This window comes from Cygnus atratus, chromosome 4, assembly GCF_013377495.2.
Source record: "Cygnus atratus isolate AKBS03 ecotype Queensland, Australia chromosome 4, CAtr_DNAZoo_HiC_assembly, whole genome shotgun sequence".
In the NCBI taxonomy this organism is placed as follows: Eukaryota; Metazoa; Chordata; class Aves; order Anseriformes; family Anatidae; genus Cygnus; species Cygnus atratus.
The window spans coordinates 35,079,966-35,107,180 of record NC_066365.1 but is presented as its reverse complement, the minus strand read 5'-3'; the positions used below and the strand labels follow the sequence as shown (position 1 = coordinate 35,107,180).

General features: G+C 38.3%; 1 protein-coding gene across 13 annotated transcripts in view; it reads right to left on the bottom strand.

Moving 5' to 3' along the window:
• SLC10A7 (solute carrier family 10 member 7) overlaps positions 1-27,215 on the bottom strand; it is a 148,642-nt gene that overhangs the window by 36,435 nt on the left and 84,992 nt on the right. For 5 of the 13 annotated variants that reach the window (XR_007708165.1, XM_035549912.2, XM_050710241.1 and 2 more), the window contains 2 exons: positions 16,922-16,957; positions 3,179-3,262 (listed from right to left, as the gene is read on the bottom strand). Coding sequence is in view for 5 of the 13 variants with exons in the window: in XM_035549912.2 (XP_035405805.1) it covers positions 3,179-3,262; positions 16,922-16,957 (120 nt within the window). In the remaining 8 variants the exon portion in view is untranslated. Of the gene's footprint in view, positions 1-3,178; positions 3,263-16,921; positions 16,958-23,171; positions 23,700-25,730; positions 25,826-26,658; positions 26,783-27,215 lie in introns of those variants that run through there. The other 8 variants (XR_007708167.1, XM_050710242.1, XM_035549923.2 and 5 more) reach the window with 5 other exon arrangements.

Here is a 27,215-nt window from a genome sequence, read left to right as displayed (position 1 = left end):
CTACCAGCCATCATTTAAAAAAAATCTGACAAGTCAGCCAAGCAACCAAAACTCTCGATACGCTTTGCCATAAAGCAAATACCACCACAAAACAAACGTAAAAGCACCTCCTCATCTGCTTTGCTCATATCCTTGGGGGCTGCTCAAGCAGCCAGCTTTGCAGCCTGCTCAGGAAACGAGCATTTAGGCAACACAGGTTTTCCCAGAGGCAAGATTTTTTAAAGGAAAATAACACCCTTAGAGAACGCTCCCTTTAAGCAGCCTCCTCTGTTTTACACTGATGTGGAGAGAGCTTAAAGCCTCTGTTGATCACAGCTGAGTTAGGAAGGGTGAAGAGCAATAATCCTCCAAGCAGGCAGCTTCCAAGCTCAGTTTTTCCCAATCAAGCTCTTTGCTACTAGGGAACCTTAACAGGCATTCTTGTGCCAACTGTGCTGCTGAACAGTGTGGCTCTGTGTGGTAAGGAATTGAGGGCACGAAATGATAAATTAGAAGTAATTGCTGAAACTGTCATTCATGAATTGTGAGCCATTATCTCTTAATGCATCTGGAATCCCAGAGTGAGCAGCCCCGCGATTCACAAAGCTTTGCTACATTGCTATGCCACGTGTTGTGCAGCAGTCCAGGAGTGAGTGAGCAGTGGTCCACACATGAAACGCACAGCCTCCCACTTAATTCAAAGCAGATCCATGCCACCTCTGGATCAAGGGTAATCTGACGTATCCCTGCACCTCCTGATGTTAGTGCTTTACTTGCTTATTGTTTTTCCCTGAGTTACTGCACGTTACTTTTGGATATCTGCCTTCAAAAATGGCTTCTATTCCCATCTGGGCAGGTTGGTTTACCTTCGTACAGTTCTACATGATCAAGACAATCAATGTAAACCATCCTTGGCACTTTTGACCTGCAGCTACCCTTAGCATTTCCTCTCTTCTATATTCTCTGATTAGATATAATCAAGTACAGTAACTTTAGAAACAAAGTCTTTACGTTTGGAGGAATGTGAGCTATTTCTGTTCATCATTTATTTCCAGATGCTGCTTCAAACAATTGTAAAGGAGACTCATACTTCTGTTTCTTGCTGAAATGTATTCATAAAAAACAAATTCTTATATAAATTTGTGATTGAGTTACACAAGCTTTAAGATTCTCTATTTTCTTTTCTTTTTGTCTTTTTCAGAGCTCCTAAATCACATCTGTTCTTGGTTAAGTCTCATCACGTTTATGATTTTAAATTTAAGATCATTCAGAGCATTTGTTTTGTATGCTTACTGCTCAGTTCACATTACTTATCCTTATTATTTGTTGTAGCCATTAAAAATTGCAACCCACCAGTCATCTCACACAGCAATTTCTCATAACATCTTTCCAAAGTAACATGCCATTATATACATATAGCTCAAAGTCCTCTTGAAATTTTATACTTTATCTAGTGATCTAATATCATCATCATACTCATCACATTGCAGATTGATGATATTCTATCACTGTAGGTTACTTTATTCCTAGATCTGCTGCCATGCAGATTTCCCAGAAACGTCATATTTCCTAGAAATTAAGGCAAGAAATTAAGGCAACTAAGCTAAGAACTTCCTTTTTTTATTTTTGGACCTTTCAGGACTGAAGGACTCAAGTAATTTTGCTCATTCCACATTTGAAAGGGACTTAATTTATTTTTGACAAGATAAGAATCTGATACACAGGAATGTTAATCAGCAATCTTTTGTGGTCCTAATTAATGAGGAGGTTCTTAGGCATTTAACTGAAAGCATGTGACCAATTCTGTAACCTTCAGGGACATGGAGACCAATATGTCCATTTTCCACATGATATGGTAAAATCCAGGTCATGTAGGTATGGATGCTGTGACTACTGTTATGCTTATCATGCTCGTTGTCCTATTAGAGCTTAATTGCTTTTTTTTTTTTTTTTTTAACCACATAAGAAACAAACTTCACTAGGACTTAGTAAGTTACAGTACATGCCAATTTTGAAATGTGCTATTACAGTTTGATACAAGACTGATTCACTGTTCTACATAGCACAGGCAATGACAGATATTCTTAATGTTATCCAGTACGCTGCATTACAGGCTCCAATTTCATTTACCTATATATTTTAACCACACTTTGCATTTCAAAGCCCGGTTTGGGCTTACAAAATTAAGGAAGTTCCTGCTGAACCCAGAGTGAAACTCTGGATTCCAGAGACAGCAACAGTACTCCTCTGGAACTACTGGCAAATTCCTCTGATGTTCTCTCAATGCATTCTGAGTGCCTGTGAACAATAAATACTGACAAGTATTTAAGATTTAGGCTCCAGGTGTTTTGGTATGCAAAAACAAAAAATATATAGTGGATACTTCTTATGATTTTTGGTCTTAATATACCAACTTCCCACCATCAAGTGGAAGAAAAGATACTATTAATATTTGTGAAAAAGCATATACCACAGAGACAAGTGTTAGAGAAAACCTTATATTGTAATTAGTATATTTGCACTCAGTGAAATATTTCAGTCATAGACCCTGAAATATAACGCCTTGTGTTCCAATATGAATAATGAGTAAAAGATGAAATACTGAACAGCTGCTCATTCCATGAATACCCTCCATCCAGTGTTACAAATGATGGAGGAGTCATGTAGAATAAATAGTTTGCAATTGTACAATTACCACCCTTATCATAAAGCATATGCAAAATGGCTCAAGCAGCCTTAATTTTACTATTTCTTAACTTCTGGCTGTTTAGCTCTTATATACATTTTTAAGGTAGAGAATTTTTTTATTCCTGTAATTAGTAGCAGACACTACACAGGGAGAACTTCCCGCATCATCCAGGCAAAGGGCATGTGACAAAAGACTATATAGTATTCTCAAAGCTCATTTGTATGGAGCTGGAATTTCTCACAGTCTGGGCTGCCATTTTTCCCGCTTTATGTTCACAAAGTCCCTTCTCGATATGCAGCAGTGTGTATTTGTGGTAGTGAGGGACAGATGCTCAATCTCCACAAAGATCAATGTGGCTCCAGGGAGTACTGTAGCATCTTTTCTCTGATATTAGACTTCACTATCCTGAGGCTGTTTCCTATGTGGAGCACACAGTGTTGCCAGTCTGTCTTTAAGATCATTTTCTTTATCTTATTTTTTTAAATAAGGACGTATATTTGAAAGACATACCTGTCCAATAATAAGGGGGACTACAACAGTCATAAACAGCTGCGAGAATATAGATGTAAAAGGCACAGAGGAGGATGATCCAAGCTACAAAATAAAAACATACCATTAATATTCAACTTTTTCTTAGTATCTACAAGTACGTAGATATTGCATGTTAATATACGTTTATTTTATGCATAAAAACTTGGAAGTATGTGCACATATTTAATTGTTAAGTCCCAATAAAGCATTTGGTATTCCACAATAACAAAAGTAAAACAATCCCTGGTTGATTATTTTATAACCTCAAATGATAGTTCCATCAATACTCATTTACTTGAATCCCTACTACATACATGTACAAAGTAAAGCATATAAGCATTTGTAGGATGATACTCTAAAAAGACAGGGAGTGAACCTCTTCCTAACTAAGCAGTTAGTTTAACTAACTGTACCATCTATACAAATATCAAGCAACAAAAAAATGGTGTCATTATTTTCAGAATAAAAATAACAGAAAATTTAATAGTGAAGATAGTTTCTATTTCAAAGACGTTGAAAAAAGAGATATCTACTGAAAGCATATAGCTATTCTCTCATTATGACAAATAGACAGTGATGGGCTTTGTCTTCAGACAGGTGATTTTTGCAACTTACTTCAGAATGCTTAGGAAAATACCATTTTTTTACATTCTGACTGGAATTATTCTATGCTATGTCATTGAAAAGTTTCGTGTAATTTAGTTTAATATTATCTGTAACAGCAATAGAATGTACGTTAAGAAACATATACTAGGACAACTGAAACAGCCTTGTCAGAACTTCCTCAGACAACTTTGCTTCAGGAGGAGGGTAAATGATGTTAAACTGAGGATTTCACAGATCCACATTATTCTACGTTTTGCACTTCACCTTAACAATCCTCAAAATGAAAACAGAATTCAGAATCATTTCTAAATGATGCTGATTTCCTACAACATTCTCACACACATCACTCTCATAAATTACATTCTGACTGCACGTTATACTTCTGACGTGTCTTCCTTTCAAAGCCACCTGCAGGCATGATAGACAAGGTGATCACACAATCTAGTCACTTCCTATAATTCTGCCTAGAAAAATCAACATATGCCCATAAAAATGGCTTTGGCATAAAAACATTCTTCAGAAATTCAAAGACCGGAAAAAAAAACAGAAGTTTCCCATGGTGAAACATTTTACTTTATTCAGAAATGTAAAACTATAAGCTGTATCTAAAGAAAGTCATCTGAGGAGTAAAGGGCAGGTAGGTCACTGTTGCAGACTGTGTATGTACTGCCTGGGAGAACAGTGTACACACCAATAGGGCTGTGTGTGCATGCAAGCTGAGCTCTTGGGGTGTGTGGGTGGCATCCAAACTGGGAAAGAACACAACACTGAATTCCCTTCCAGCACCCTAGGAAATCATGGGACTTTTGAGAGGGACCAGACAAAGTCTATTCTCCTGTAAACACACTCCACCACTTTCTTTGATAAGTCCCGTTCTGAATGTACTCTAGGTAGAGAGCCTTGGGCAGAACACCCAGGGTATGTCTGTTTCTTATGTGTTACTTTGACTGGCAACATCAGGTGAGATTCGGCCTGGCCACTTAACAAATAAGGGCTCATCCATTTCATGCACAGCCCCACCATCCCCTCTGAGGGATGTGGGTGCAGCAGATGGCTGGAGGGGAGCTGAAGATAACGTCACTGATGAGGCTTTCGGTCTGCAAGCAGGGTGGCAAGTGAGAGCACCAAGATTACAGAGCCTAAATTCCCATGGAGGCAAGAGGGAGAAGTGCTCCCAGGGGAAGACTCAGATCACCCACACGAGTACCTGAAGTTAGACAGTACTGATATCTCATTCCCGAGGGAAGCAGGGCTCATCTGCATGATTCCTGATTCCTTGCAGAAAGCAGAGCATCAAAATGCCATCATAGCACTCATGGTCTCCTTGTTTGAATTCTTGTAAGGAGCTTTTGAAATTTTAAAAGGTTCATAGTTTTTCAAACTGTATTTGGACTCTTTTTTTCCTTCTGTATGCTGAGGAGTTAAAAGCATTACTTACTGTGTATTCAAAGAAGCTTTTTCAAGTGAAAGTGAAGATTTTTAAACTTTAAAATCTGCCTGAGTCACAGAGGAGAGAATCTAACCAAGCAGTCCACATTCCTTCACGGCTTTGTGAAACTGTGACACTTTGACAGTGGCTCTTGTGCATTTTTATAAAAACATTGATTGGACTTCTCTATTTTAAAGTTTTATGCTTAGTGGGTGTTTAATCAGTTTCTCAGTCAGGAATGAAAAGCTGTTTAACAATGTAACGCACTGCTGAAAAGGCAACCTTTCAAACATCAATTGTCTTGCCAGATTTTTTAAATATTACTTCTAAAACAGCATCTTCAAGTTATCATGGATTTGTAGCACTTAGTATATACACAGATAGATACATTTTTACACAATTAGAAACTGAATTACATATACTGTGATTGGATGCTAAAGGAAAGCACTCATATCACAGACCAATTTCCCTAAGATAAATAAAATTATTGTATTCAAAGAAACAAATCTTCTGTAGTAGGGTATAATTCATCACCTTCTCAACTGCACCCCAGCAACTCAGGCTCAGCTTGCTGTCACCTGGACCAGCAAAAGACCACCACAGACATTTCAGGTAACTGTCATGTCCTGACTACATTTCAAATGAAGCAAAAATCCAGGGATCAGTCCACAACGTCAAAATAAATAAATGATTCATTAACTCCTTTTGCCCAGAGGAAGTGAGTTCTTCAACTACATCTGGCTTGGAGGGAAAAACAAAAAAACAAAACAAAACAAAAAATAACACTCTTCTCTTGACAAAAAAGTCATTTTGCTGCTTCTAACATGACTCCTCCCTCTTCTGGATGATCCTATGATCACACTATTTTTGATCCTGTTTCAGTTGTGTAGTTGAGAATTCCATTATTGTGCCAGTCTCCAGCACTTTCGTTAAGTTTCTACAGAACAGAGTGGAGCTGGCTTCTTTCTGTGGTCCCGATACTCTGCTACACAACAGGCACAGAGGTTTGGAGCAGCATGTTTGCTCAGCTCCATGTCCCCTTCCTGCACTACTCTGGTGTTAGACTTCCCTGTCCCATCTACGGCACTGACATTATTTATTCCTCAGGCAGATTTCTGAATTCTGCTTCCCTTCAGTATATTGTGACAATAACTTCAGTGGGCAGTTTGGTTTTTGGTAAGAATCTGAGACAACAAGCCTATAAAAACTCCTGCATCATCTTAATCTTAAATCTATTCCCAGAGAAAGACACAGGAGATAGATAAAAGCTGAAGAAAAAAAAAAAGGCAGGAACTTTTCAATCACCCAGAAGAAAAAGAATTTTTAACTCAGCCTCTGGACACACAGAGGCTAACCATGAAGAATCGCACATGCATAGGGAGCTGAAGATAACGGATGCAGAATTTGACCAAGAACTGCCTCGGTGTTTGTAGTATGCGAACTCATCAGGCTCACAACTGTAAGAGTCCCATGGGATCTCAGGTGCTGCCTGTGTTCCAGACTTCCTTTGAAATTGGCTATGCTGGTCCCATCCATTGTAAGGATGAGTAGTGACAATTTAGGAACAGAGGAAACAAAGTTCAGTATAATGTTGATCAAACCTTTTTACACATTTACAAATACAAATATTGTCTGAATGAATAACTATGATTTTACTCAGGTTTTAGTGGGATCAAGCTGAGATCTGTACTGCATTTGCCGTCAAGAAACAAACAAAACACAAAACCAAAAAAACCCCAACACCTAGATCTTCCACATTGCACTGAAATTAGCACTGTGTTAAAATATCTGTTTATATTTGGCTGCCCTCCTTGTTATAACAACATCCACAACTAAATATGAAACTTTCTTCACAGGGAAGAAACCAGAAGCCCTGTTAAGAACGGCTGTAGGAACATCAACAGATTCAAGCTGATGATTTATAGCTCTACAGAGAAAATCTGGTTGCAATCTCTAAGGGAAATAAAACATACCATTTTATCAAAAAGTGATCAAAAATTTTCATGCCAGCATATTGTCACGTCAGTCCATGTCTATGCTTATTTTAAAGAGAAGTTTAATACTGTAAAGTGATTGTCATGTTCTAATCTGGATAGCAGCATTTCAGTTAAAAGCTTATTAATGAGTGAGACCTGTTTGAATAGAGTAAATATTAAAAAAATTAAAAAAATCCTGAGGATTCCTTCCTGTGGAAAGGAACAGGCACTTTTTACTTAAAAATTCTGAGTGATTTCAGAAGGACAGCTCACATGAGCAGGGACTGCACCTTCTGCAAGTATCTGCTGGATCTGGCCGTAATAAGAGAGAATTCCAGGGAAACCTTTCCAAACAATTCAAACAATGCTGTCCCCATGCAGTACTTCAAACCTCACCTGCTGCATTCTTGCTAATTCAGTCTTAGACTTCTCTTCTCAGGAGACTTTTTAGAAAAACAAATTATTTAGTGGGCTTGTTTATGAGTTTGTGGTAAAAACATCGGCTTACCCTTAATTAATAGGATGTACTCAACTGGTTGTGGTAAAAACAAAACCAAACAAAAGCCTTGCTTGCATAACACTAAGACAATTCCACTTCCAGGCCTAGACCGCCTCCACAAGCCAGATGCCCTCTCCACTCACATCTTTCTGGCAGACTGGGTAGGTATCACAGTGGGTGTTCCCATGTCTACAACTGCCACTGATTCAGAAGAAACCCACCTCCTACCAGTCATACCAAATTATAATCTGGTGTCACATGTGTTGCACACATTGAGTCCACTTCAGAGGCAGCTGTCCTCTGGGGCCTTACTCTTCCAGTGCTCTCCTCTAATTAACGTTTCCTCAGATTGTGTCTTTGTACTCTAAAACACTGTCAGCCAACTTCAGCCTCACCATTTGTCAAGAACAGACAAGGAAGTAAGGTAGGGGTGAAAACAGGACTGAACTGTCAGGGAGGATCACTGGCTGCTCTCTTATGTGAGGTGTTAAATTTAAGCTTTTCCTTTCCACCTTTGGGACAGGATACTCTGAGACCTATCTTTTTAATTTTTTTCTTCAATGCTGCTTCGTCACTGCTTCTGGTTACTCTCATCCAGTCCAGATTCACCTGCCTCAGAGGCCTGTTTGGACCACCCTGCCCTTTACGTCCTGCTGTGGATGACAGCCCTGTTACAGAAAGGAAGTGGAAGGTGATGTGCTTTTAGAAAAGATGTGGATGGGGTCCTCTTCAGTAATGTAGGACAGCGAACAAGAGCAACCAGCTAAACTAAACCCTCCCTTGCTTTGACTCCTGCCAGAACCCTTATCTTGACCCAGTCACTGTGGTACGCTGTGTTACAGCAGAAAAGTATACACATCACCCGAAATGACCCAAGTACCTGGCCAGTTACTGCAGTGATCTTCTGACTCTGAGAAGCAGAAAGTGGCTGTGCTATTGCATGGGAATGGTGTTGACCGGCACCTACAACTCCTACATTGCCTGGCTACAGGTTTCAGGTAGGAAATGGAGCTTGGATGTCTGACAACAAGCAAAAGAAGTTTCTTTGATCTATTCAAGCATGCAAAAAATACGCTGGTAGGAACGTATAAATCAGCCTTCTCACAAAAATTGAAAAACTAAAGACTCTGACCTTCCTTCCCTGTTCTGCAATGTAGATTTCTATGAAAGATGTCTGAAGATGTTTCAGTGAGAACATAGCAAGCCAAACTATTTACATTAACCAACTACCAAAGGGGAAGGAAAACAAAAAGCAGTAAGTCTTAATTTTACCTTCTTGGGAATACAAGCTTGTCTGGCCTTAGGTCTTTAATTTATTCTGATCATGGGAATTGCAGAAGGAGGTTGAAAGGGATGAAATAGTCATTCCTGCCTAACATTTCACAACAGTCTACACAGAGCTGGCAGGTCACTAGGATGTTCTTCCTGCTCCACTGCTTTACCCTTCACAAGCAATGTTTAGATAGCTCTGTGAGGCAGAGGTGCTGTGGAAGGGATGCCAGCTCCCAGAGACTGATCAAGAGTCATTGGTACTGAAACTGTCTGCCTCTAATAGGTGCTGACAGCAGGAGAGGGAAGGGAAGGGGAGGTACATTATTAAGAATGGAGCTTCTATACCATGAGAAGAAACAAGGTTTGGTATTCAAAAGCAAATAAGCTTCAATTTCCTAGCACTGGCAGAATTGGAGGTACCAAAAAGATTATATATAAATTTTAAAATAAAGCTTTAAAGTCTGCCTATCAAAACCAGCAAGTCGACTCTTCCCTCAGAGAAAGGGACTAAAGGTACAATACAGATCGTGTCCAGTGCTTTGACAACCGTGTATTTTAACATACAGATCTTTTGTTGTTATTCTTAAAAACTTAAATGCAGATATAGGTCTCTAGTTTTGCCAAGGAAAAGGAAAAAGATGTTCTGGTCTCATGGTATATTTTGCAAATTCTTCCATATTTCTATACACTTCTATGGCCATGGGAATTCATTTGGCACAAACATAAAAAACCCTGTCTGCATATATCTTCCCATTTCCAGAAAAGTCAGTTTCATAATCAGATGTGTAGAAAAAGAAAAGCTGACAAACTGCCAACTTTTAAAACGATTTTCTTTTTCTTTTTTTTTTTTTCTTACTAGGGCAAGGAGACTACATTTTGGGTATCTCTTGCTGAAGTGATCACAGATTCCTAATCCCATGCTGGGTTCCTCTATGACACATTAAATACCAAGACAACCCAAAAAAAATTGTCAATTTTAAAGCCTTTTATAGAGCTGTAAACATAACCATAGGAATTCTCAAACTATACCAGAGCTACAATTCTGCTTCACCACAGAACAATGATCTTCAGGGCTCCTGTAATGAAATGAGACCACACGTACAACCCAAAGGCACCTAAGCAGGAGTTAGATGGTTAGTACCCTTAGAGAGCTGTGACTTTGGGACTAGCATCCAAAGGCTCTGCTATGAACATGGGGTGACTAACTGGAAACAAATAGATTAGTAAATCACAGGATAATTAAGAACCTTGAATATTATGCATCCATGAAAAAGACAGAAGTGATGTACCAGAAGAAATAAATTATTCAAAATAGCTTGTACAAGGCCTGGATAAGCCCTTGTTGAGAATACCCTGCTACTGTGCACAATTCTTTTTACCTGAACTGAAAAAAGAATTACAACTAGAACAGGTGCGGAAAACACCTGAGAATGAGGGTTCTGTTTTATGAGCAAAGATTCAAAATGTATGGTTTGTTCAGCCTAGCTGAATGAAGTCTGGGAAAGGGGATAAGATGTGCACTATGTCTGAGTCAGGAAGATAAATCTCACAAATACTATTCAGGTGCATGTAACACTGGCAACGACAAATGTGCAAAAGACCTGTCACAAATACTTACCAAGGGAAAATTAGAAGTATCTCCTTATCAGAGACAGCAAGTTTCTAGCACTGCAAGGATGGAGGGGAGAGCAAAAATCTTAACTTTTAAAATGAAACATGTTCCGTTTTGAGATAAATCGCACAGCATGAAATAGAGGAGGACTGGCTGTTCTGTGACCGGTTCCTCCCAGTGTCCTGCTTCTATGCATCCTGTCAAGACGTACGTTCAGTGTCTGCTGCACAGAAGCAGGATGCATGCATAAAAGACTCCCCTAGCACTGTATAGATGTAAAATTCCAAGAGCAAAAACAAAGTAACGAAATGTTTTCCACAGAAATGTTACATATATTAGAGCTTTCTGCCTAGACAAATACACAATAATTTGTACATGCAGCAGGAAGAGAAGGACCCCCGATTATTCCCTGGCTGTTATTTGTATGCAATTCTATATAATAAAGCCATAAAACCTGCATTTGAAAGTGTAATAAAATGCTTATGCAAATATTTCACAATAGTCATTTCAAACTTCTTAGTAATTGTAATGAGTTTGGATCAGATCTGAGTATTTTGTCTTCTCAATGATTAAAGAGAAAGTAAATGGTGAGGTAAATAACCAGGTAGAAATGATGATGCACTTTAAATCTTTCACATGAATGAGCTGATCTCTTAACAGCTAATGCACTGTGGTGCTTCTTCCCTTGCCCCCCCTCCCCCTGTAATCAGCCTTTTGTCACATACTAGTGAAATCCATTATCAACTTCCTTATCAACTTCCAAGGCCTTCCAGCTACCATAATATTTGCATATTTAACGATTCACTTGACTAGTATCAACTTTCATTTACCAAGTGTGTGAGAGGAAAAACAAGACATGGTGTGTAGAAATACATTTTTTTGTTTATTTTAAGTAATGAGAGCTCCTTTTAATAAAAAAGATTTATCTGGAATACAGTAGCACAGGATTGGAGAAGACTTGGCAAAAGATTGAGAATTATTAACTTTTAAAACAAAGTTTTAATTTAGGGATTTTGAATTTAGGGGGAAAATTTTTAAACTTCAATATTTCAATCAACACCTAGTTTCATTCATGTCCTCCTTCACCAGTCATCTTACTTCTGCAAGAAGTCATCTTATTTCTGTTTCCTCTGCAATACTTGCACAGAATTTCCTTCACTGACTACACCTAAATTTCTGTCACTTATGACATCACCACAACAATGCCACCATAAAAACATCTACTCTAAACACCAAAACTTTACGAAGTTACCAGAAAAGAAAACATCACTGAATAAATCAAGGAAAGGAGCAAGCTGATAAAGCCTTAGGAAGACTCCACTGTGACACAAATGTCACAGTAACCCCCTTTGGTAAAACAGCAAACACGGAAGCAGTGTGTGACAGTTACAGGAAGGTTTTGCCAAGTGTATTCTTAAAAATACACAAGGATTTTGTATCCGCTTTTTAACATTCCATGTTGACTGGTTTGCAGGCACACTTCTGAAGGCTGTACATACAAATCTAAAACACTTACTTATCTTTAACATTTTCTTTGATAGCTTTCAATAACGATGCATAGCTTCATGCAATTTGACTTTTTCTTTGATAGCTACCTGACTGTGCTTCCAACAACTGCAGAGACCACTTCTGTCAAGGCACTGAACCTCAAACAGTAATTAAGAACATGGCAGAGCTGGGATGCTGTGCCATAAAAACTGCAGCATCACATTTGGCCCCAACAACTGTGCAGATGACTGATGTCTTGTATTTTGATACCAAATACGATCAACAAAATCATAAGCCTCTGTGGCTTGGTACGACTGCAAGTCCATGTGCTCAACCAAATTTCACGACAGAGGGGGAGCCCTATTCCAGTGCACCTGGAAAGGGCAGAGCCATGCTCACAAGAGAAAGGTCACTGCTTCCTCTTGCACTGTAGTACAGTATCTACGCACACTGATTCCAGGGCAAATCCAAGAGACGTGGACCTTGCTGAGGCATCAGGCTGCCCTCCATCCTGGGCGATACAAAAGCATATAAAATCTCTGAATGAAAATAAAGCTCCATTCATACCTATTTCTGCTTTTCAGTCACAGACATGCATGTGTGATATTATAGAACTGCTGCAGAGTACAGTACTCCTGAAGTTCTGTTTTTCAAATGAGACATTATAAAAAGGCACTGACAACTTGAGGCTATCAGAGATCACAGCACTATTATCTCCACAGCGTGACGATACCTTTTGTTTAACTGTCTTTTTGCAATGTCAATATGCCCAAATGCAGCATACTTATGAATTTAAATCATAAATACTTGCAGGTGGATAGGAGTTAGCCTCTGTCTCAGCCACACATCAGTATGGACTGGAGCTTCTTTTACCTATATTTATGGAGAGTTTACGCTAAGTCAATAGAACTGGGTTAAGAAATACAAGGTTCACTAGTCAAAGCTGGAGTGTCAGATTTGAGTCAGTTCCTCTCACCTCTGCTCCCCCTGCTAGCTCACTGGATACTTTGTCACCTCCATGAGTAACCACCTTGCTCAGCTCTCATAATTTGCTCAGAAAAGGTGCCAGGACAGGCAGTTATTTAAACCACTGAAATGTAAAGGCTCTTTATGAAAATTTTTTCTTTTGAAAGATTACAAAAAAAGGGGAAATGTTATTACAAAAATAAAGGGAAGTAATAGTACTGTTTCATACCCAAGTGACTAAATTCCTCAGGAATTACTTAACTATATCAATAAATAATTACAAAAAGGTTATTTCCAAAAGCAAAATTTCTTCTTTGCTACAATTTCTAGCATTTTTTTTCTCTCTACAATATACTTTTGAGCAAACAAATCAAAACTTATTTCTCTGCCTTAAAAATCTTCATGATCAATTGGTTTCAGCTACGTACCTGACCTGAAAAGGAAGACAGACTTCTTTGAATGCTTTGGTACACACACTCCTAATCACCATTAATGAAACATTGCAGAATGTTGCAAAGAAATGTGAACAGCATAAACCTATGTTAACTTGAAACTGATGTACCTTACAGTACTTTGTTTCAATGCTTCTCCTCACCATATATATGAACCCTAATCAATTATATATAGTTTATGGGACATTGCCCATTTATAACACCGTTGCTGGGAATATATCATATTAACTGTTAATAATAAGAGTTAAAATGAAGATGATGATATTGCAGATTAATGCATGTGGAAGCCAAGATTCAATAGCTTCTTATTAGGTAAAACGTTAATCAGAGGTATCCATGCTGAAGGCTGCTATTCTTTAAAGTCTAGCTAAGCGTTCTCACAAGGATACAGTCTGGTAATTACATGCACAATATTTAAGGTTTCATTAAATCAAATGTAACCTCTTAGAAACCTTTTTTTGAGTAAGCTTTATAACCAGAAGTTTCATAGCAGAAATACAGTTTTCAGAAATGTAACTGACAATCTTACATTTAACACCATTCATTTAAGATGACAAATTATTTGCATTAAATGCATTATTTATTATAAGCTTCAACATGTCTTTATCAATGTTGTTTAGACAACTTACATTTACATTACCAGGCAATTAGCAACTGAAAAGGCAATACAGAACACTATATTCTCCGGTGCACATGGGGCAAAATTTAAATCATAACCACTACCACAGGTTAAGCTACATAACAACAACAAGCTAATGGACAACAATCTATTTTACTTCTGGCAGCACTAAGGATATTTTATGTGCTATATACAAGGAACCTTACAAATAGGATCACTAATAGAATATAGCATTCAGACTATATAGTAGTATGACTCTGTGGAAGAATTAATGCCAGTGAGCACCAAATTCATGAATCAAAATTCACTGGAGGCATTATTGAGTTCACAGGTCCCTGAATGGTATTCAGAAGCCCAGCTCAGTTACTGTTGAGGTAAATGGTATCTTGAAACTTGAAATCCCACCGTGTATTAATTAAGCTCTAAAACTAAGTTGGCATGACTAAATTAATGAATGGTACAGAAAGACAAACAGGAAATAACTAGTCACTGTTTCTCATTCCACAGTAATGATGCAGTACCATATGAAATGATCAAGCAACAGGTTTAAAACAAGCCAACAGAAGCGTGCAAGCTATGTGCTTGCTGCCACTGCATGTTGAGGAAGACAGATGTATCAAGGAAATTCAAAGAAAAATTAGAGAGGTTCACAAGAAAAAAAGTGTTCAACAGTCCAAACCATAGACTGCCAGGGTACAGGAAGAGTACAGCAGAGCACATACATTTAGTTTGCTGTCCCAAATACCTGCCACTGGATAAACTGAACCTTCAGAGAGGGCCTCATCTTGACAAGATGTGTGGCTGGTCTGATCCGAATGACTGTTCTTCATGTGTCAAGACCTCAGCAAAGATATCAAGGAGTTTTAAATATTTACATAACTCCAAGAGGAGTCCTCAAGTTTGGGGCTTTGCAACAAAGACTGCAGCTTTGGCAACTCCCCCCATCCCCAGACTAGTTTGTTTATTACTCTGATGAAAAAATAATACGTGTTTATCTTCCTCAAAAAGAACAGCTTGAAGTCATGTTACAAACAGCAGAACAATTAATGTACATTTTACACACTTCTTATACAAGCATCTCTAGGGCTTGTAGGAAGAAAAGAAGCATATGCTATGCCTTCTGGTTCTCGCACACAAGAAGTTTTACCATCTCTACTGAAGTAACAGTAGTAAACTGCAATTTAGGGGTCAGAATATTTTGTTATCTTCCATAAAGTCACTGAAAGATCTTTATCTTGCTTGAAAAGGTATGCAGATCATTCCTTAACATTTCAAGTTCTACAAAAACCAGTCCTTTCTTACATTTGGCTATATAGAGAACTATAACTCAGTAGGGTATAGCAGGGGGAAAGTTGCCAGAGAGATAAAGTAAAAAGAGATGAAGTTTCAGTCGCTTAGAAATAAAGACACAGGTCTCCAGATGAGTGCTTGCCTGGAAGATACATGTTCCATATGGGAGGTAAGAAGAGAAGAAAACAGCGAGGCAGATCATCTGGAATCAATTTATTTGGTGAAAGAACAACAAACCATCCATTTTTCTTCGAACAATTGTCTTTCTCAACCATGTTAAGTCCATGGTCCCAAGAATACGAGGAAAGCTCTGCTGGTGTGTATTGATATACATGATGTAGTCAAAACAGGTCTTGTGTAAACAGAGCTGTGTCACATAAATTACAATCCGCTACAGTAAAATAAAAATACTCTAAAATAAAAATCTTCCCACACAGCTTTACTGAAACAGTAGCTGATGTTACAACTACTCTCACAGTACTATTTGTCCCAGTTTAGTAGTATACACTGCTATATATGTATATAGTATATCTGCTGCTTGAACATCCCTACTATAAACAACCTGCTGCTTACAAATTGTTTCAGACTAACTCCACGCTTGCTTCCCTTTCCAGGGTGCTGGCTTACATATCATATGATTAGTAACATAAATAAGCAAGACAAGTCACACCTCTCCTGAAATCCTTGAAGTGCTTCAGCCTACTTCCTTCCTCTTCATGAAGCCACAATCCCCAGTAACTTGCACCATACTTTGCCTGCAAATCCTCCACAAGCATCAAGACTTGCTGACACAGGACTTACTGAAGAGCCATCACCTGTCTGTTGAAGTCTCTTCATTGTATATTCACTAATATCCACTATCGTTCTGAAGATAAAACTTGGTCTTTGCCCTTCTACCCCAGACTGTGAGGATCCTGACTGAGCATATCCTATCCCTGACTGTGAGGATCCTGACTGAGCATAACAACTGAGAAAGTCTTGAACTAACGGGAATGAAGCAGCATCACCTTAGTGATAAACAGGGGCTCCAGTCATTTGTCTTTCTGCTTCCGACATCACTAACCATTACCACAAAAATACCCATGAGCTTAGTTGCCCAAGAGTGCAGCTTTGTTGATCTCAGCAGCGCTCTCTCCAACTGGCCTGTCACCCATTCCAGATCATTATAATCTTGTCCAACTCCTGCACGTGAGAGCTCTTCTAGAGATCACCTAACTGGGTGATCACCTTATGTGGCAAGCCTTTGCATTTGACTCAGCCCAGCAGCACAGGGTTTTGTGATGCTGCAACAGCAACAGGTTTTGGCGTCCTTTCAATAAAGTGCACTTACTGTTTGCTTTCATTCTGACACGCTTTTATGTCCCTTCTGGAAGGCAGTTTATTTCAAATATCAACCAGAAAAATCTCCCGTTACTTAAGCATGGCTATACCACCCAAATCTCTGTATTAAATATGCTATTTAATAGATGCAAAATTACTCAGTAAAAAGACATCTTAAGATCACAATACTTACAAAAAGCAGAAGCAGAAGTGGAGTTACAACAATGCCCTGGAAGAAACAAAAAAAATTGTCCATTAGTCAGGGAAGCAGAATACTCTTTTCTTCATTTTACCATGATACATGGAAATACACAAATGCCATTCAACATCGTGGAAATTAAGTGACAAAAAGTTCAACTTCACTCTTCAGTGTACTTTCTTTAGCATCTGTATGTCGATCATTTTATAAACTATACTCAGTACAAAGTATCTTTTTTTACCTCTAGCTTTCCCCATTCTGGGCCTAAGCCTTTCTAATCTGAAAGACAGAAATACAGATCAATTATTTTAAAAAACATATTAAAGCTCTCCCCTCACTGTGCTGTATCTTAACTCCACGAGGCTGCCCCTCCTTAGGGGAAGACTTGTGATTGAGTCCCGTGCTACCCAATCCCAAGTCTTCTTCTGAGCAAAAGCCACATCAACTGTGATGAATTAGGTGTCGTGACTGTGTAATGTAAACTGATACTCCCCAAGGAAATGAGCTGAGATCTCAAAACTCATTTCACTTGATTAGACTTCGTGTCTCACTGGTAGAAGGCAAGTCTTTCATCTAATTTAATCACACAGGACCACCTCCGCTTTCCACATCCCCCAGGCAGACGCAAGCAAAAGGATTTTTTGTCTTCACTGACAAGGAACAGGTTTAAAGCTGATGATTGGACAAAACAGAGGGTTTTAAGTTTCATGAGAGCAAATCTTTAAATGAGTTGTTTGGGTTGGGAGTTAACATGACATGCATCAGTTTCATGACTGCAAAGAGCAATTCCCCATCATCCTTCCATCTGACTTCAATATTTTATTGTTGCTCAACAAAATTATTTTATCATTTAATGTATGCTAATTCACAGAGCTTGCTCAGAACTTCTCTAAGACAAGACCGTTCTTCATCCAAACATTTCTCAAGAACAATTCCTTTGGCTATTCATAAACTTCACGGTATAAAGGATGACAGTACAAAATTTGCTTATGTTCATCTTTAAGGATGCTTATTTTCTGTTTGGTTTTGTCTCCACACAAAAAAAATAATTAAACAAAAAGACAGCTTTTCATTTAGCCTTGAGTAACACACCTTTACTTAAATATTTTGGAAGCTAATATAAAGAAAAACATTATATGACTAGTTTTGTATTTACTTTCTGGGTCCACAACAAGTCACTAATCCAGACACTAGTGCCCACTATGCACACAGAGCTCCTCTTGTGCTCTTAAAACAAAATGCAACAAGTAAATGCCACAAGAAGGATAGAGGAGACAACAGATAAGCTGTGCAACTTGAAGACTCTGCAGAATTTTAAAACATATTTTGAAATTAATAATACATGCTGTATCTGACTGCCCCACAGCCTAGCTATCCATAATCATTTATCTTTTTGCAAATGTCACAGCTGAGATGGATCATAAAAGACTAGAAATAGAAGAAGTGGTAAGAATTGCTTTAGGGAGTCACTCACTGTTTACAGGGAAGCCTAGACCAAAATGCAGATAGAGGTATAAAGAAATATAGACGTTCAAGTACATCAGCTGTAAAGGATGAAACAAAAGCTGAGAAAGGGAGAAGGCACTAAGAGCTGAACTTGTGAAAAGCAGCATCTACGATGCTTAGAACGGAGAGCTGACAGTAAGATCTGTATAAAGTGGATGCAGCAGTCACTTCATCACAATGGGCAAACTCCAGAAAAACTACTAAGAATACCTGAGTCTCTTCTTCCCTTTTCCCCATTGACAACTACGTTGCACAGCTCAAACAGTAGCAAGTGGCTGAGTACTCCCTAAGCACCCTGAAGTTTTGGGATAGCAGAAAACAATTGCAATAGGCTTCCAACTTCAGATTTTTCTGGGCATGTGCAACGTGGAGCATGAATGGAGCAGGAGGCGATGCACCTACAGCCAGCTCTCCTCTAAACCTGAAGGATCTCAATGATTCAGCACCATTAGCCATTTCTTGTGTACTTCATACCTCAGAGCATCCCACAGCACTTTTATACATTACAGAAAAATGCAAAGGTAAAAACAAAAGAAAACAACCCTCTGCTTTATCTTGATGATGGATAACGACAGCATCCTTCCTCTTTAGGACGGGACCTCTGACTTGGTACATATTTGCTATGGAAGCTTTGAGATACTAACGCAATGGGCAACAACAGCTGCTAGCTCAAAGCACGTAGTTTCATAAAAGAAAATGTTACCTCTGTGACAGTAACACTTCTTCCTAATTCTGTAAGTGGAGGGGAAGAGAATCCCTGTATACATCATAAATAGAATCCTGACTGTCCTTGTTGAAAATCTAGTGTTCAGAAGGTCAATTCTAGCAATTCTTTAGAAAGTTTTGCAATTAAACCTGGAGATCTTGATAATCAGAAGGAAGTCTCCCATTGTCTCACCACAGAAAGGATTTACAAGGCTGAATTTGCCCATTTGCAACACATAGGCAATTCCCTGGGAAGCTAAACAATTACCTGACAGTACAGACTAGTTCATACTAAAAAATAGATGCTGTTGCAGAATGAGATTAATTTGATGTTAATGTTTTATTTTGATATGGAATTCTCGCTGGAAAAAACAAGAACTACATTAATACCAAGGATTTTTTTCAGTCTGTAGTGCTGCGCTGACTGTGATTGTTTACAGGGGCAAACAAGGCAAGATTTGTTAGGGGAGAGAACCTGCTATCAGACTGCCTGATATAGCTGGAAAAGAACCCTGTGTACATAAAGCCCATTTATGCATTATATGAACACACTGGCGTGCTTTTATGTGCAAAAGCCTTTCTCTTTAGGTTTCTATTCCAGACTTGAAGGATTCACATGACTAAAGCATATCTAACAAAATGTATTACCTTTCCCTGCACACACTGCCTCACTTCAACACATTACCTTTTCGTTAGAAACGTGCTCCTCAATATGCTCATAAGCACTATGCAACACATCTCAATTCATACCCACTAAAGAATAACGTACAGAGCACGTTCAGTCTAAAACCAACTGACAGAAGTTACAGACAATGACTTAGGTTTCTAAGGTAAAAACAAATTGTAATTCACCCAGACGAAAAGGAGGAAGAGAATGGTTACTCTACCCCGTCCAGCTCATGCGCTAGAAGGCTGTTAACCAGGCATGTTCTGCCCTGTGTGCTGTGACTAAGACAGGCAAAAAAAAAAAAAAAAAAAAGGAGGGGGAAGGAAAAATAAGACTATTGTTCAATTGTTTTTAAGTCCATCGGACACAAACACCATCAAAGAAAAAAGTATCTAACTTTGACTCCCTGCCTGGCTTTCCAGGCAAGTGCTGTCAAACACACAGTGTATGGAGATAAACAGATTGTAGATTAGCACTTCCAGCAGAAGCCGAGCAGCTGCCCTTGAGAATGCAAGGTCATTACACAGTTTTAGCATCTCCAAAGTTCGGGTGGAGTGTTAAGTTTTCCGACTGCTGCCCACAATGGAGTCAAAGTTGTAAAGTGACTGCCGTTTGCCATCAGCAGAAAAACTTTCAAGAAATCCATTTACACCTCTGATGTGAAAGACTGACTGAATATATTTCAATGATTTTAGTGGAAAAGGAAGAAAAAATCTCAGCCTGACCTGAGACACTGATACAAAATAGGAGTCTGAACAGTCAAATTAGGTACTTGTAAATACACTTCTTTTTACGGTATCATAAAACACGTCTTCACGTTAAACTATCTTAACAGAGTTTAAATACATGTGTGTGCATGCATGTGCACATGCCCTTTAGCAGGAAGGAGGATACACGGAGATGCATTTAATTGCTATTTGCCCTGTATAGATAAAATATGTTCAGAAGGTTTTTAGAGGTTACATTCAGTACAGCACTGCTGTAGAGCAGATATTAGAAGGTGTTTTCTTCTCCAAGAGAATATGTAGAATCAATACATGTAATTGGCTGCCAAATTGGACAGCAAAAGGAAGTAACATAATGGATTTGAATCTATAATGGCAAATCATTAAGAAAGAAATTATGCAAATAGTAAGAGCAAAGTGGGCACAGATCCAAAGGGACACATGGTAGAAGACAAGTAAGGATTATTGTAATGAGGCATGAAATACATGTGAACTTTCCTTCGTTTCCTTTACCCACAAATTTCCCATGCAATTTTTCTTCATTCTCACAGGTCATCAGTATGACACACATATGGCAATTACTAAGTGGGGAAAAAAAAAAAAAGTTTAACCAAAGCAGCCTCTGGTTTGTTAGAAGTAGGACTAGAAGGCAAAAAAATATATAATACATAATACGTGCATATTATATATATATATATATATATATATTTGTAATCAAGGCACAGAAGAAATGCATAATTTCTGAAATCAATTACCTACTCATGTGCTTAAAGGTAATTTAGTGCAGGGCACAAAAGGAGCAGAAGTATAAGCCTCCTTAAGTTGTAAACTGAATAAAGGTTACTAACAAGTTAACTGGATGGCTTTTCCATTACTACTGATAGGGCAATATGTGAGAAAACTGGCTATGAACTCTGGAAAATGCATTCAGAAAACAATCTCCACACGTGGACAACAGTACTGCATGTTTGTTGTCCCCCTCCCTCCCTCTTCAAGAGTCAGTGCCACTTTTCGGAAAAGAAAGTGCAAGTCCCTCCCCACCCTACCTCCCAACTAAAATCAATCTAGGCAGTTTTTCTGCTTGCAGTGTGAGATGGACTTTACCTCAAAACATGTATTATTTCTATTTCTTCTTATGTCATTTGTTTGCTTGCTTTTGTGCTCGGAAATGTTTGTTGGTGGTGGTTTGGTTTATTTTTTTTGTGTGCCACCCGATATATTTCTATTTTATTTTTGATAAATTTGCAGACCACTTCACAATGTTTTTCATTTCAAATAGTAGCCCTGCCTCTAGTAAAGTACTTCCAGGTCTGAATTAGGTATGTTTGTGAGCAATACAGGTCAACTAGTACCAAATTTCTGACAATACACATAAGTAGATGTTCTCAAAGTCTGGTACCATCACAACAGGAAAACAAGTGGGCTATCCCAAAGGCCCAAACGCTTATAGAACATGATACAGAGACTGTAAAGACTGCAACAGCACTTAAAGTCAACTCCATCTATTCAAGAGAAGGACAGCAAGACTTCTACCCTCAGACCTCACAGCTCTACAATTCCACATCGTGACATGGTGCCTGCATAAAATATTGCTTATTGGATAGGACATTACATTACACACCCTCTTCAATAGGCTGATTTACAATATAGTCCCATGCTGACCTGTTCTGTAGTAATCTTAATTTTAGACATTACAACAAGATCGACTCCTACTTCTGAAACAGGGCTTTCATATACCTGGATAACCAGCCAAAAATCTCAGGAAAGAGTAGCCTACCCCCTTCTTTCACCCACTCCCAATTCTCAAGAATGATGATGCATAGCCTCGAGACACACACCACAGAACAAGTTTAAAACCTCCATGCTAAATATACTTCTTCGGTTTCAAACCAGAAGAGCAAAAAAACTAAAAGTCACATTGGGAGGGCCTGTGCAAGGCGTTGCGAAACTATCATTATGTAATGAATGGAGTCCTAACAGAAAGGGGTTGCACAGGCAACTGTGAATTTTGCACATCTCAAGGTTTTGATTATTAAACCTTTTTAATACAATTTCAAGTCTAATTTCAATACAATTTCAATACTTTGGAAAATATTTCAGTGCATTAGTACATGGACCAAGTGACTGCAGGTGCATTTGAGACATCCTTTTTTTGGATCCTTTGAGCAGCTTTCACTATTTGTGTGAGCACGGCTATAAAAACTATGCTGTTCATTTGTTCCTACTTAAAGGCAACACTGGAAATGACAAATTTGTGTTGAATTAGATGCTAAACTAGATCTTTTAATTTCCACACTGATGCATACATTCTTCTCCCCCCCCCCCCCCCAAAAAAAAAAACTGTCCATGTAAACGACGTAAGTGTTGGTTTTCACCTCTTGCAATTTCAGAGGTAGAGTTAGAACTACACTTTCTGTTGTGCTTGTGATTTCAGTCACTGCCTCACAACGCATCTTCAGTGTTCTGTGTTGTTCTCCCCCATGGACATCACAGAAGCTCATGATTCCAAAATAACCACTTGTCTTTTGTTTTCCAATTTTATTATTTTCCAAGTTATTTAAGTTGCAGAACATGGGCTTCTAAAAGTCTCCTATCTCACATCCCTTCCTTGTCAGCTACTCCAAAGATGTTACTGGTCTTGAGAAGGATTATACAATTGTAGGACTTCAGAGTGAAATATTTAATTTAGCTCTTTACTGTACTGTTTTATATCAAATGACTGATCTGAATGCTGAGAAGAACAAAGGCTTTATGAATTGATACTTTTTAGAATGCTAGATACACCCATTCTCCCCACAATATACAATATAAAAATGCAAAAGGATATTGAAAAGAACAAAGTTAAATTCACACGTTTTGTTAAATTCAGTCTACAGCACTAAGTCAATGAACTACAATACAAAATTGAAAATACAGCTTTGCATAACCCAAATTCAACTATAGTTATAAATAAGTACAACAATAGCTGCAACTTATCGAATTAGGCCAATATTGGATTTTAATAACAAAACTGTAAAATTAGAAGTGCTGTGTCAAATGGCTTTTCCTTTATTGAAGGAGACAAAATAAACCAGATTTCATATCAACTATGAGATTATGCATAGTACTTCGTGAATTGTTCCAGACATTGCACCACCTTTGTTCTGTTGTGACAACCTGGTGTTCTCTTCTATGGAAAAGGAAATTTGAAAAAAAAAAAAAGAAAAAAGATATTAAAAAGTGTACTAGCATCAGATAATCATAGAAACCAAAAGTATTTTCATTATTTATTAGGAATTACTAAATGCAAATGTTCCCCTTACACACACTTTATGCAAGTATGAAATCAACACAGAATCAAAATTAATTAAAGCAGCCAGAATTCAGTACTTCCAATGTAACAGAACCTGGGCAGAAATACAGTGGTCTGAAATACTGGCATAACATTACTACCTGTGTTGTAAATTTAGTGCAAAAAAAAAAAATCAAAAGGAGAAACTACTTTTTCCAGTAGTTTTGAGGGGTCAGGCTCCAGTACAGGGTAGAGAGTTAAGCAAAGAGTATGAGTATTTCAGAAAGGTAAAACTCCATATAAATATAGTTTGCCTGGCTTCCCAGCAGAGGGCATCTTCAACACATCAGAAATTTTCTTTTTTACACAGCAGTAAAGTCAGTAAGGACCCTGAGTTTTAAAGTAACTATAAAAACTTCTTTGGGCTTTGAAACTGAAGAAGAGCACTTGAAATGATGCACAAAATACAAAAAAAAAAAAAAAAAAAGTGCTTCCATCAAGCATCCTGAAACCTGATAGCTTACATTAGCATGAGTGAAACTCGGTGAGACAGGAGTTGTCTGGCAGCGTGTGGAATAGCTCCCGCGATGGACAGGGGGATGCTGCTGGCTGAGAAAACTGCTCCTGGCTGCACTTCCCTTCAGCTGCAGCAACCTCTCGCTACTGTGCGTGACCAAAGGGGTCGTGGAGAGCCTTTGCATGCCTATCTGGGACAGGAGCGAGCCACACTCCCTGCTCAAACTTGCAGCGCCCTCCTGCAACATTTTATTAGCTCTCTTTTGCACAATGCAAGAAGTCGGGTGTCTTGTTAACATCTTCAGTGCATGCAATGATACCGCCGAGACAGTAGCTCCAGCTCTTTCCCATTTCCTCTTCTGTCACTCTTGCTGACCATCATTCCTGGCCCCAATGCTTTCTCCCTCTCCTTCACATCCCATCCCGAGAATCTTTTAAACTTCCTCATATGCACAATACTTTTTCCAAATTCCAGCTCATTAAACCACTGTCTGTTCCTATTCAGATTTATTTCTTGTGCAGTGTCATCAGAGAACAAGATCACTAATTCTGTACATCAGCACAGGAACTCAATTTATACATTGCCATTAGGTGGGCCTTCCCTAGAAGAGGCATAAAAGGAAGAAAGGGACTTCTCAATCATCCCCACCTGTGCGTTTTTCAGATTGATCCCCTTCCCTTTGCAAAAGTCATTTTGACACAATCCTGTAACTTCTCACAGGCAGAAAGGTTCCCACAGCACCTAGCAAGGCCTTAGTGGGACTGAGGAGGAAAGCAGAGCAGCTGGGGGGATTAGGGTGCCTGCAGGTGTAAGCATGGCCCTTTCTTGATAAACAGCTGCATGCATGATATGGATATAAGAAACAGTTACATGCTTTGGAGCTTATGTCAAGTGCAATGTATGGTAGTGCAGTGCTAAGAACGCACTACAATTTCTCCTTGTTTTGAATGTAGGAAACAGAAATGCAGTAACATACACATTTTAGAAAAAAAAGTTATTTTTCCATTTAATTTTCAAGTATGTTTTCTTGAAAAAGAAAATTACATGTGAATCTACCTACATTAACCAGCAAATCCTAATTTTAATTAATAGGAAGATATTAATAGCAAAACATGCCAGCCTCAACACCCCTGCTATCACAACACCATTTAATAGCAGGAAACGATGGCACACTAGATGGTGCTGTGGGACCTTCCAGGGAAAAGAACTTCCTTCTAAAAGAGAAGTTGTAGTATTAAATTAGCCATATAGTTGATTCCATGTTTTGAAACACATTAAAGAGTATTGAGTCACAACTAAGAGAAACCAGAACTACAGAAATTAAAGGAATGCACTAAACAAACATCATATTTTGCCTGATACTTCTTTTTGGAATAGTTAAATGCCCCTATTCCACTGGAATGGTTTCTCACCTCTCTTCTTCCCAAAACAAGACAAAGCAGGTTTTCTTATGCTCTACACCAGCCTCCTTTTTTTTCCAAAGGCTTCTTCAATATGTAAAACAGAACTGGAAAAGTGATGTCCAAGGTCAGAGATCAGATACAGAGAAAGGTCCCTACCAGCCTTTTCTGACCTTCCTTGTGAGCTGGACCTAATCACTCTCTAGAACTCAGTATTTTATTCCAGAAGTGTATATGTATATATATATATATATATATATAATGTTTTAAAACAATAAGCTTTGAATTAACTAAACTTTGAGTTAACTTTTCCTGCTGTGATTATCAGCTGTGCAAAAGAAAACAGAAGCATAAGGGAAAATTACAGAAACCTGGAAGAGAAGCTATAACAAATACTACAGAAATAAGCAGTCATCAAAATGGATTTATTTCTTTTGATACCCTTCCTTCTAACTGAAAACTATTTAAACTGAATAGTTTTTTAAAAAAACATAAACACACCATCGATATTTGAACCAAAACACACTTCATATTTTTAACATATATACTTTGTTTAGATAAACTCCTATCCCTCATTTTTCTTAAAGCCAAGAAACTCAAATAGTACAAATAAAAAAAAAATGTACAACTCCTCTATGAGATATGGAAGAAAAACTTTATATAATGGGCAGGAACATTGTGCCAATAAAAATCCGTAAGTGTTCATTCATTAAACAGCAGTAATAAAACACTTAATTGGGATTGCAAAGGTCTCTTGGTGACTTACTATTCAGGAATACCACTTCAAAATCTATAAAGTGCTGGAATAATTACTCCCACTCACCCAAACCATGGGCTTGGTCTCTGGTACCTGTGAAATAAGATACTACCCCTCCTCTCAAATCAGACCAACAGCATTGTTACTCTATAAGTATCAATATAGACAAATTAGACAGCTTACATTTGTTTTGTCAGCAAAATTCCTCATCAGCAAAGGTGCTACCTACACTCTGTAAGGTGAGAAATGCTCTCCAAATTCCCTTAGGATAAATGATGCTCAGGACCCTTCAGGATTACTGCCAAGACTGCTAGAAAGTTAAATTAATAATTAGTTTGTGAGCGAGCTCACCCATATATTCTCTTTTTCTTCTTTAGTCTAAGTGCCAAAAATTGTTTTATTAAAATGAATGACAAAGCTCATTCGCTCTATTTTCCCTTATTATTCCCGGATATGATTTCCTTTCAGAATTGAGCATTTCCAAAGCTTTAAGCCAAACCCAACCAAAATACACACACACGTGTGTGTGCGTGCGCACGCGTACACACAACCCCCCAGACCCAGCCCCCAATATGGTAATCTATATTGCTTGTGTTCTGTGCTGCCTGCCTGGCCCCAAGTCATCAATAATGAATAGAAATGTACAGCTACAGCAGTAGCCTGTGTCATGGGCTTGTCAGGGATTTTTGAAAAGGAACAAAAACACAGGTTTGCCATTTCATTGTATCTTCTTTGGCAAA